The sequence below is a fragment of the Osmerus eperlanus genome, chromosome 8 (genome assembly GCF_963692335.1).
Source record: "Osmerus eperlanus chromosome 8, fOsmEpe2.1, whole genome shotgun sequence".
Classification (NCBI taxonomy): domain Eukaryota; kingdom Metazoa; phylum Chordata; class Actinopteri; order Osmeriformes; family Osmeridae; genus Osmerus; species Osmerus eperlanus.
Window position 1 is genome coordinate 2,304,408 of NC_085025.1, and position 12,580 is coordinate 2,316,987.

Here is a 12,580-nt window from a genome sequence, read left to right on the forward strand (position 1 = left end):
GTAGTAGCGCATTCTTTTCTGTTTTTTCTCTTCACAAATGTTTAGCCCACACGAGATCATTAAGAAGGTGAAGGCTATCTTTTGTAGATCTATTTATCAAGTATCCTGATTAAAAGTTAAGGCTGGGTAGCCTATGCCGTATGTTTGATAAATTAACCCAAATCGTAAAGCTTCAAAATAAAACAAATATATAAAAACTTTTACCACAAATGGTACCTTAACACTTGTTTTTCCTGTGTAAAATGTGACCTGCCCTGTGATGAGTGGTATTCCCGATACTCCTCCTCCACTGAAACCAGCAGCAGGTGGATGATAAGTGCACCAGGAAACGCGGTGTTTGAGACAAAGCTTTGGCTTAGGGCAATATAGCACCTTTTTTCATTGCAGTTGAGGGTGTGTACCTGCGATTTTATGGTCACCCAGTCCAAAGACCAGCCAATGTGGTGCGGGAGCTAACAAATCTGTCCGATAATGGAAAGTTAACTATAGCCAGCTGTGGATTATAAATGCTCAAGGGACTTCTATTATTCTTTCTGTCACAAGCTATAGTGTGACATCGTGTTTTGTTTGTTTAGTTTGGTTTAATATTTTAGTTTTTGGAGAGATCTTTACAATGGAAATACGAGAAAGGATTTTGTTTTGCTGCCAGGCGACCTTTCCATGTTTTGATAAACAAACCTCAAACACTAACAACTCAATAAAAAAGAAAGAAATCGTGATAATTAAAAATGATAATGCGATGGAACACAACACTCGAGTTTTGCCACCAATACCCCCGGAAAGACCGGCGTATATTTATATTGCTCTCTACGACTACACCGCTCGAACGGAGGAGGACATAAGTTGCAATGCCGGAGACAAGTTGGAAGTGTTGGACAAGAGTGCTGGAGATTGGTGGTACGCTAAAGCGCTCACCGGGATTTCAGCTGACAAGAAAGGTTACCTTCCTGCTAATTATGTGGCACCGGTGGAAAGTCTTGATGCTGAGCCGTAAGTAACCTATCCTAGATATCATGTTGAATGTAGAATTGTATGGATGAGTTGTTGTGGCGTATGCAATTGAGCCAGGAGGAGAAAACAACAGGGTAAACCTTTTGTGTGGTTGGACCAACATTCCATTCGACTAACCTTTAGATATATACACCAGTAACATAAATACAAAGTTGACAGTTTTAACACTAATGCTGTTGAAAATAAAGGGCTATCACTCTCTGAATGTTAAGTGAATATACTAAAGTGTATGGTCAGACAAGTTAATGATTGTCAATAACCAGGAAGCGCAGTGGGGTTAATCATTTTCAGAATCCTGAATAAAAATACTTATCTAAACCATACATTTCCAAGCAAGATTCCAAGCACAATCAATGTTTGATGAATATCTGCATCCTACAAACAATGTTGTGTCAACCAAAACAGGGCTGCCTGGCAAACTGTAGACAGAAACAGGTTAAGCAAGGGGTCTGGGAAATGACAGTGAAGCAACACTTTAATGTGAAAAATACTTGTCAGTCACATTCTTACATGATTCAAAATTACAAATGTTATATCATTTTAATTTTACTGTTCAAAGTAAGAAAAAAAACATTCTTATGTCATGTCAAGGACATGTGTTGACAGTAGGGGTACATGCTAACAGTATACGGGTGTGACTCAACAAGACAAGATGTGTTCCATCTCTTGTAGCCAGCTTCAGCAGAGTTGTAATTTCCCTGTTCTACTTTTCTTTAGCACTACAATTTCTCATTTCAGTTTAGACTTAAACAAATATGTCACCTCAGATGGCCGATGTTACATATCTTGTTGTTGAGTCAGTATTTTGGATGAATGCAGATTCCACACTGTGAGGCCCATCAATAAATATCAACCTAAACTTTTCCCTACATACCACCACCTGTCTTACTGGTTGCAGTGTTACAGTATGTCCTTATTTTTCTTTTCAGATGGTATTTTGCTGACACTAAGAGACTTGATGCAGAAAAGCTATTGTTGGCAGAGGGTAACAGCCATGGGTCATTCCTCATTAGACAATGTGAGAGCCAGATGGGGGAATTGTCACTTTCAGGTAATCTTATCACCCAACCACACACACACACACACACACACACACACACACACAATGAGGGGGTGTTGTAGGTAATAGCTACTGTACCTGGGTATCTTGAGCTCATGTTCTCCATAGATTCTGGTTTTTGTGTGTGTGTGTGGTTGGTTGGTTGGTCTCAATATAAAGTGGGAAAGCTTCCTCATTAATAATCTCTGCTGTAGCTAATCACTCTCTTCCAATCACCTAAGGTGATTCATGATAAAAGATCAGGTTAAATAAATAGACACATAGACACTAACACTAACCCTTGCTCATACAGACTGCACACACACAGGTCTGTTCCTGTCCAGTCCAAGGAGAGATACCTATTCATTAACAGCAGGGCTGTAAACTTTGTTTCTCTGTACTTTACTCTAATCAGAAGTCTATCTGCCTGGCTACCACTCATTAATATATTTCTAAACCATAAGTTCTATGGCATAAAAAGGTTTTCACATCAACTTTGACAGTTCCCCCCTGATGTTCTATCAGTTTTGAATACTTAGGTGCTTAGGTTTTCCCTTAAGGAGATGTTAAGATGGGAAGGACATAATTGCATGTCAACAGACCTTGTGTGTTTACTGTGTGTTTGTAGAAACAGCAATGTGCTGGCACTGCTCTTGACTACACTACTCTTACAACTGTCTCTTTGTCTTTCAGTGTTGGACAAGGGTAAGGTGAAGCACTATAAACTGAAAAGATCGGACAACGGTACCTACTTTGTGTCGAGGATCAGAAACTTTGTAACTCTGAGAGAGTTGGTTGAACATTACTCAAAGCATGAGGATGGTCTTTGTGTGCGACTAGGCGAACCATGTAAAAAGGTAAAATTATCTATTACCTTAAACCGGAGACAATCAATGGTATTTTCTTAATGGTACTTGTGACTCTCTGGTCTCTGTGTTGTAGCGTGATGTCAATTTTTGGACCATACTATGGGAATTCTCAGACTAAGACAATAAAATAATTTGGCAAATAGGGTTAGGAAAATGTATTTTCAATAAAATCCTTATACTGTACATTGCAGAGGTGCTGAAAACAGTCTTGTGTAATGTACTGTATATTTGATAAAGCCCACATTCACAATTATTCTTTATTTAGAGTGTGGCGCCCCAGACCCATGGCTTGTCCTACAACACTGCTGACCACTGGGAGATCGAACGCAGCTCTGTAAGACTGTTGAATAAACTCGGAGCCGGCCAGTTTGGAGAAGTCTTCGAAGGCGTATGGAACGACACCACATCAGTCGCAGTAAAGACCCTCAAACCAGGTAAACGGATGAACTCTTTAGGTCGGCCTGTGATTTCTGACCTGTGATGGAAAATGAGCCATAGCCCTTTTCTTAACTCAGTGACGCTGCAGCAGAGACGCTGCGTTTGGTCAAATCCGAACATGTCAGAGTCGCGTGTCATCGCATCTTTCTTTGACCATCTCCCCAGGCTCCATGGATCCTAAGGACTTCCTCAGAGAGGCCCAGATTATGAAGAAGCTCCGACATCCTAAATTGATCCAGCTGTATGCTGTATGTACGGTGGCCGAGCCCATCTACATCATCACTGAACTGATGAGTAACGGCAGCTTGCTGGAGTACCTGCAGAGTAAGACACACCAACATGCCCTCTGACCCCTACAGCAGAGCGCATCCACCTCTTTCAATCGAACACAACTTTGATGCTACGGCGCTTGTCATGGGTTAACCCACAAGAAAATGTTTTTTTTAACTTTACGACTAGTTTTCTTTATGGTTGTAGACACTTTTATTATATGGTTGGAGACTATTATCTGAATGAGGAAATACTGCATACAAGTGTACCAGTTGAGGACAACAGAGGAATCCTGGATCTTTTTGACATGTGGGTGTCTCTGCTGGGAAATATCCACATTCTTTATTGCATAACTACATAGCAATGAAGTGTGGAGAGACTGGAGGGGGTTGGGTTCTAATCAGCCCACATGTAGCCCCTGGCTGCTATGACAACATGGGACAACATTGAGGAAACATTTTTAGCCCCTTCATTCTGTGAATCGGCTGAGTCATCCTGTGAATCGTTGTCCAAGTTCTGTCTTCAGGGTACTCTCTCTCTCTCTTTCTCTTAAACTGTCTCTCTCCCTGTCTTTGTCTCAGTTTGAGAAATCACATGCTTCCAACGACACCTCCTTGCTGTCAGTCTTTCTGTTGCAGTGGCTTGAGTAGTACGAGGACATGAACAGCAGGACAGGCACCAATGAGCACAGCTGTCTGTGTGTGTGTGTCTGTGTGTGTGTGTGTGTGTGTGTCTGTCAACCACAAGCTAGCAAACAAAATTAATTAGAAGGTGTAGAAGGAAGAAAAAAAAAGAAAAAGGAAAAACTAATATTTACAGGTTCCTCGTATTATTAGGTTCCAAGTTTTTTTGGTGGTCCATGATCTGATGTTCGTTCTCCAGTGACTAACTTTACAGTAATAATCTCTCATACTGTATGCTGGGCCCTGGCATGAAAGATGCTGTGTCATTGCGCATCAGAGTGATGGTCAACTCTGGATATGCGGTCATGTAGAATTGATGTCTGTGTCCCTGAGACTGTCTGGAACTGCATCTCCCATAATTCAACAGCAGCACAAACCCCCATGGCCTGGACTCTTTCAAAGTCACAGAGTGTAGTCCATTGCACTGCTTGAGAACGCTCAACTTTCGAAACAATTCTTGGATATATCAAACCTTGTGATTTTGAATGAGGTTGGAACATATGTCGCCGTCTCTCATGGTCCTACACGTTCTTCTGTCTCCCTCAGAGGACAAGGGTACGAAGCTGCGGATTTCTGACCAGATAGAGATGGCCGCCCAGGTGGCTGCTGGGATGGCCTACCTGGAGCTGCAGAACTACATCCACAGAGACCTGGCGGCCAGGAACGTCCTTGTGGGTGAAAACAACATCTGCAAGGTGGCAGACTTCGGCCTTGCCAGGGTCTTCATGGTGGGTCTCACTCTTTAAATGTGATATGCACGCGCTTTGTTTCGATCCGTAACAGTGAAACGGTGTACCACAGGATTTTAATTGAATATTGATTTTATTTCTGGATCACATAACGTTAGTTTTTTTTGTTCTTCTCTGCCCATTAGGACCAGAGTGACGAGAATGTGTATGAAGCCAGTGAGGGCACCAAGTTCCCTGTGAAGTGGACCGCACCAGAAGCCATCCACGGAAACAAGTTCACTATCAAGTCGGATATCTGGTCCTTCGGCATCTTGCTGTATGAGATAATGACCTTTGGACAGATGCCTTACCCAAGTAAGACATTTACACTGGTATATATATATATACACAATCTGATTGTCATGCTGCAAAGTATATGAGTCATCATACTCAAGTTCTTAACTGCAGAGATTTTCCGTAGTAGAGTGTGCGGTAGATAAGGGTTCTAAAACTGTCCAGTTATTGTATACATGTCAACTCCTCCAGAACTCCCCTAACCTCACACCTAACCCACACCCTAACCGGCTTGGATGAGTGTTTTACATGTCTCTCTCATTGTTTCTGTCCTGCAGCCATGACCAACTATCAGGTGGTCCAGAGGCTTCCCACAGGGTACAGGATGACTTGCCCACCGCACTGTCCCAAGGTGATGTACGAGATCATGGTGGACTGCTGGAAGGAGAATGAAATGGACCGGCCCACCTTTGAGACCCTCCAGTGGAAGCTGGAAGACTTCTTTGACCTGGACGTGAGTTCCTATGACGATGCCAACCGTTACTAGGACAACACAGTAGGCCATGATGCTCTGTCCACGCCTGTAAATGTTCAAGCTCAAGATGTGGAGTTATTCCAACAATGACAAAGTTTTACATTTATAGTTGTTTGTACACAGCATATAATGGCATTCATTTTTGTGTCATTTAATGTTTTGAGGGTCTATTTATAAGAATTCTAGCAGGTGAGCAAACACAATTTTCTAGGGAGTTGTTGTCCAAGAAATGGAAAATGATTTGTTTCAAAATTCAGGTGTAAACAAACCCTCTAGATTGACCAGAGCATATATACAAGATGACTAGTATATTCAGAAACCACTGTTATACAGTCATCAAAAGACTGTATGGAGAAACTGGGGAATCTTTCCGACCAGTGTAAGTAGTTTCTGACACTCCCTAGTCCTGCTTTGTTAGTTAACTAAATGCACTTTGTAAAGGGGGTTATGCTGGGCAGCAGCTGAAACCTGTCTGCCTCTGGCACATCCCACTTAACAGCCGCTCTCAGATAAGCTGTGAAACAAGCCCTCCAGTCGATGAACCGGTTTGGTGACACAGCATAACGGACATACTTCCACAGTACTCACAGCCACTTGTGAGCATGAGCCAAGTTGTGTTCATATGGAATCTCTATAAGTTAGTTTTGTTCATGTCCCAAGTGCCACACACCCGACCAATACAACACGTGGGTTAGATATGTTGTTAGATGTGTTGACCGTGACACCAGTCGGTGACACTTTTCTGGTGATCAGATCTTGTTGTGCCCTAACCTCTGTGGTACACGCCTCAGCAGTTATGCGGTTCTGATGTCATGGAAGTAAAGAACAGGACAGACAGCATGTCTGCCCGTCACACTAGTCTGTTCCTTTACCTTGATTGAATGTTGGATGGCAGCTGTAGAATGTTGGAATGTGACGTCCTCCTTCCTTTCTGTATGATGAAGCTCTTGTATAGTCCTCTGACTGATGATACATTTCTCACTGGACTGGCAAGAGCACAATTTTAGTTAAGCGGGGGGTGAAGATGATGACAATGTTGATGACAATGAGGACGACAATGAGGACGATATGGGCTTATCATTCCGTGTTTTCCAATGTTAAAGTGTCTGTAAATTTTTCTACAGGAAGTGTTAAATTGATTACATTATCCACATGAGTGTGAGATTGTCTTCTTTAATGCATATAAATGATTCAAAAACAATTTTCGTTATTTTATTTGTTGGATTTTAATTATTGATGTATTACGAGCCTTGTTGCATAAGTGTCTTTACTGGGATTGCCAATGCCAAATGCTACCTAAAACCTTTTTACAGTTTAATAATGTTATAATTATTCATCATAATAACAGACCTGGATTGGTCAATGTGGCCAATTTATTGTGACGTTTTCTCTATTCCAATAAAGTACATCGCCACATGGTGGTGCTCACGTTCTCTGTGTTTGAGCGTTCAATCATTTCACTTGCCGTCTTGAGCTGAAACCCAACTGAACATAACAAATCCAGACACCACGAACCATCGGAAAAGGAAGACAAATACTCTCATAATTCTCTATATATCCTAAAAAATATTTTTCCAGATTAACTGGGATATTAATTCCTTTGTGCAGAAGTGTCAACTGATGTTTTCCTTTTTTCAAACCATTCTCCTCTGTGAGCTGTGTATAATATAGCGGGCTGGAGGTTCATATAGACTGTTGTAGCTTTGATGACCCCTGTGACCTTCTCATGAACATCTTGTGCCATCTTGGCGTTCATCTAATATTTCGCAGAATACCAACATAAGGTTACTAGAATTACTTGGAATGACGAGTATCTGGCTGGTCACAGATAACTATACAAATAATGCGAATAACCAGCCAGTTTAGCTTTTTAGCTAGAAGTCAGGACCATAGAAAATGTAGAAGATGGAAGTTTCACTCTGCACATTTAGTTTCCCCTGACATGTCCTGCTCTGAGAACATGGGCATCAAGCACACTCAGTATGTGGTGTGACATGGCTGTCTGGGAGGACAAGGCTGTGACTGGATGAAAACCTGACCGTCACCTCTTTCCTCCACTCACTGCAACACATTCTGTGAGGCACAACTGCAATCTGCTTCAAATGGCACCCTAGATCCTCTTCATGCTGTGTGTCTGTACAGTCTCAGCTTTTTACCAAGGACTCTCGATTACGTGTTTCTGATGCGAAGGCCTTTCAGTGATGCATACTGTATAGCAGGCTAATGGATCAGTAAAAGCCTCTGTTCCTCTCCACTTGGTTAGAATAAAATTGGTATTGAATAAGAATGAACTGTGCTGTAGTTCAGAACCATGTTGTTTGGAAAATAATGGCTATGTCGTTGTAAGTAGCTTAAAAATGTGATCTAAAGTAAAGTAGGCAATGGCTTGAAACATTGTTATGATGAGCTAGATCTGAGAAAAAAACTATTCCAAATATTCCAAATGAGATCTAAATGGTTAGCATCATTTGGCTATGTTGTTAAAGAGTATAAGTAGCCACATGGCATAATCAATCTTCCTATATAAGCATCTGAAAAAGCCCAGGGTTGGAGATCCACCATGGAAACTATCTGTCTATTCTTGTTAAGAACAGTATTTCTCCACGTTTAACACTTTATAGTAACAGCATATGTTTCCCTGTACATCCCTGTAGATTCAAAGGAGATTTGACTGTGGTTATAAATTACAAGCAGACAAGGGTTGATTGCCCCTCAACAGGAAAAAAAGTGGATGAGACAGGTTTAGGGAGAATTATTCAAATGAATTGTTCTTGTTTGCAGACAGAGGATGGGTGGGAGGATGTGATGCAGAGAAAGGGATTGATAATTATTTTTCCAGCCAACATATTTATGTGTACAGAGTTAATTCCTTCATCCATAGAGGCAAGCTGAGAGTTTTTCACTATGTCCTCCTCTCTCTCTGCAGGCCTTGGTGATTGACTGTGACAGAATCTCAGTATGGGAAGAGGAACAGAACGCATTTATAGCACAGCTCAAAACAGAGTTTAATTCAGCTCTGTGACTTACATGTCTTGCGTCAGCAGTATGAGTCCCTCATATAAAAAAAATCTATTTGAGGGACAATAAAACTGTATTGAAGTAAAAATCCCCTTTCATGGTATAAAAATTGAAAAAATCTTATCATCACCATAAATCTTTGATTTTGTGCTTGGTTTTGAATGTACAGTTTACAAAGTAATTGTCTCCTGTAAGTCCTTCAGTCTGTGGATTTGACATAATTTAAATATTTAGCGTAACTCATGACGAACACCATGGTAACGTCCTCATCGGGGAGAGCTTCAACCTGGGTTTTTGTATTATTGGTTTGTCTTCTGCAGGCACTGAGTGTTCTTCTCTATCACGTTTGGTGTGTTTTTTCTGTCATTTAAAGTTTTATCTAGAAATGTCACTCTATGTCTGAGGCCCAGAGAAGAAAGACAATCAGGCTCTCTCTGTCACCATTCAAAGGCTGGCCTTTGCTTATCATAGAGAAAAGGCACATGAAGGCTTTTACTGAAGTTCTCTAACGTGCTGGCCAAAGTGGAATTTCTGTATTTTGGAATGAAAGCACTGGAAATGCACTAATATAAGTAATAATAATGTAATAACCTTCCACAGTGTGTCACACCAAATGTCAAATTTCTAAATGTTCGGTGGCTATACGGCTCTCTAGGCTTTTACCAAGCCAACTCCCGTAGCTGAGAAAATTGTGCCAATTAAATGTGTTTGTATTGGTCAAATCTTCCTGTTCAGATGGCATTCAGACATGCATGTGCATTCTCCCTTCCTCTCACAACAAATATTTGTTTATCCCAACCTTGATGAAATCAGAGGTTCTGTTGACATAAATCTAGAGATGGAGGTAGAACATTATTAACCAGTCATGTTTGTCTCCAGCTTTACAACCAAGAGTACGTACCAATACTCTCAGACCTGCACAGAGTTGGTACCCTGCCTGTGAAAGTGGTGGTAATCTGTGAATGTGCGACAATCCCTGTTGAGTCCAATTCATGAACGTCCTGTCTGTTTAGGGTTCTGAAACGGAGGCTGAGTGTAATTATGTTAGTGGCGTGGGGGTCAGGGCGGGTTCATAAGGGCAGCCTGGGTGGGGACAGAGTCTGTCTGCGTGGGCATCATGATGGATGGACTCCTCCTCGCCTGGTCACATTGATCCTCCAGGCCCTAATGGCCTGGAGAGAGGGCCAGGCTGGGAGCTTCTTCCCAGAGACGGATGGCTCCTCCACAGGCACAGGTACCACCATCACATCTTCATCAAGCATCGATTGGATTCCAGCGAGGATAAATGCCTCACGGTGGCAGTGGCCGGTGGATGAGTTTCGGACGGCAAGCCAACCACGTGCTGGCTTTCATTAGCACAGCCACAGTGGTCCTGAGCCCCTATTAGGGACTCTTATTTAATTGTCTGTCCTTGTTGTGGGTCCAGAGCGGACTAGACTAGACAGGTGCTGCCTTTTCTTAAAGGTTACCACCAGTAAAACATTACAGCCTGTGGTAGCCTAGGCATGCTGGGCTGGGCTGGGCTGGCCTAGGCATGCTGGGCTGGGCTGTGTGCCACACTGATTTGATCTAGTCTGCTGAGGTGAGTGGTTGCTAGAGAAAGTGACAGCTATCTCCCATAATGCTGCCATGACTGTAATATGAGCGTCTGGAATGGCAACAAATGTGCACTCCAAAAACAGGCAATTTAATCAAAAGGTGCAAATGAAGACTGAGTCACTGGTGTGCATCTGTGTCATGCAGCTGGAGGATTTGTTTACACTGTCTGCTTTCTGGATGGTGTATGTGAACGATGGACATAATCTCATTTAGTCCTTGACATTTACATTTAGCAGACGCTCTTATCCAGAGCGACTTACAGTAAGTACAGGGACATTCCCCCCGAAGCAAGTAGGGTGAAGTGCCTTACCCAAGGACACAAAGTCAGTTGACACGGCCAGGAATCGAACTGGCAACCTTCAGATTACTAGCCTGACTCCCTCACCGCTCAGCCATCTGACTCCTCTTCACTGACAACATTTTCAGTACCAAACTCAGCACCTTAGGTTGAGTCACTGATATGCAACATAACTCAACATAATTAAATCTCCTGTTTTGTGGTAGTGTAACATTTCTGCTTATGTCAACCAATAACTTATCTTGAGATGTTTCTCTTAATCCATTAAGACCAAGGTCTAATCTGAGTTTTAATACTCCTGACCTCTCCCAGGATCTCTGTCTTCCGTTTAAACATTCAGACCACCCACTCCATTCACCCACACCCTCAGTTAAAGATCAAAAATCTCTGCATGTTAATTGGAATTACATTAGCCCATTTATCAGCACGTGTCATAAAATTTTCATCTGTGATTTAAAACGGAACACTGTGTCGAAGAAGAATGTCTCGATGGGGACTGGGGAGTCAGGTGGCTGAGCGGTTAGGGAACTGGGCTAGTAATCCGAAGGTTGCTGGTTTGATTCCCGGCTGTGCCAATAACGTTGTGTCCTTGGGCAAGGCACTTCACCCTACTTGCCTCGGGGAGAATGTCCCTGTACTTACTGTAAGTCGCTCTGGATAGAAGCGTCTGCTAAATGACTAAATGTAAATGTGTCTGTCTCCAGGTGAGGGGGTGACGGCGAGGGGAGGGGCTTTGTGTCGACAGCTCCAGCACCCTGCACCTGCGGGGCGCTGTGTCAAGCTGGTGCCCTCTGTGTGTGACGAAGGCCACCTGCTCCAGCCACAGGCCGGCAGCAGACCCCTACGGACCCCCTGGTATAGGGCCGTGGCTCAGAGAACCCTCCTGTATGCAGGAGAGTTGTCCTTGACACTTTCCTCTCTCTCTCTGGTCGTACTGAAGCCCCCAGATACGGGACATGGCCTGGACGCAATTTAATCTTTTTTATAATTTTTATGTATATATATTATAATAATCTGAACGTGGGATGTGCTTCTTGTGTCAAGGCTTTGTTCTCATGCAGAGTGATGGCAGCAAAGGGTGCAAAATTACCCGGAATCCCACTGTGGCACCATATGAACGACGGAGGAGCAATCTGCTGCTAACTGGATGAGATCAAAGACAGGAGTTGAGACTTGTAGAAAGAGTTATTTTAGTATATAGAGACAAAAAATACTCCCAAGGTTTACCATGCTAAAAGCCACACTTTTCTGTCAACAACTTAGAATGACTCTAGTTTTGTATACATCATCTACATCTTAGGTTTGGACACTGCCACTGTCAGATATGAGCGATGAGTTTGCCTTGCAAGTCCAATCTGGAATTTTCTCTGAAGAGTGCTGTAGGCTCCCAATACTAGCATGACAGTTTGACTTTATAAAGCGGCTATCAACTTCCACCCACTTGAAAAATAAACTTAACGACAGATGTTGATCAACAGAAAGTGTTTTCTTTCATAATTAGACCCCTGAACAAAAGCCAGAAATGTTCCACCCCTGGACAATAAGGTATCTTTCTTGCCAAGCACTCTCTGACATTGACACAGATGTCCAAGTCTATCAAATGGTGTTCAAGGACTGCCATGATCATTGACGAAGCTGGCCAAGAAAGCACTCGGATATTCTAATCTGTGAGAGCCTGTTCTCACTTTGGATAAAAGGAGAGTGCCCTTCCTCATGGATGTCCTCTCATTTTTCATTTGCTAGAATGAGCTGGACACCGAACAGTCTGTGGCGGAGGAGCAGATGCCTGTCTTCAGTCTTCTTCAAAGACCTCTGGTTTAAGGTCTGTTGATGCTCAATACATTTCTCTGATGGTGCA

General features: G+C 42.6%; 2 protein-coding genes across 2 annotated transcripts in view; one reads left to right on the top strand and one right to left on the bottom strand.

Annotated features, from left to right (window-relative positions):
- The window catches only part of slc16a10 (solute carrier family 16 member 10), a 426,623-nt gene that overhangs the window by 72,702 nt on the left and 341,341 nt on the right, over positions 1-12,580 (bottom strand). The window lies entirely within an intron of this gene.
- Positions 276-7,240, top strand: frk (fyn-related Src family tyrosine kinase). Its single transcript, XM_062467447.1, has 8 exons — positions 276-990; positions 1,941-2,062; positions 2,744-2,907; positions 3,185-3,353; positions 3,523-3,681; positions 4,857-5,038; positions 5,185-5,353; positions 5,611-7,240. The coding sequence occupies exons 1-8, from the start codon at positions 614-616 to the stop codon at positions 5,817-5,819; spliced, it is 1,551 nt and encodes a 516-aa protein (XP_062323431.1). The 5' UTR covers positions 276-613; the 3' UTR covers positions 5,820-7,240.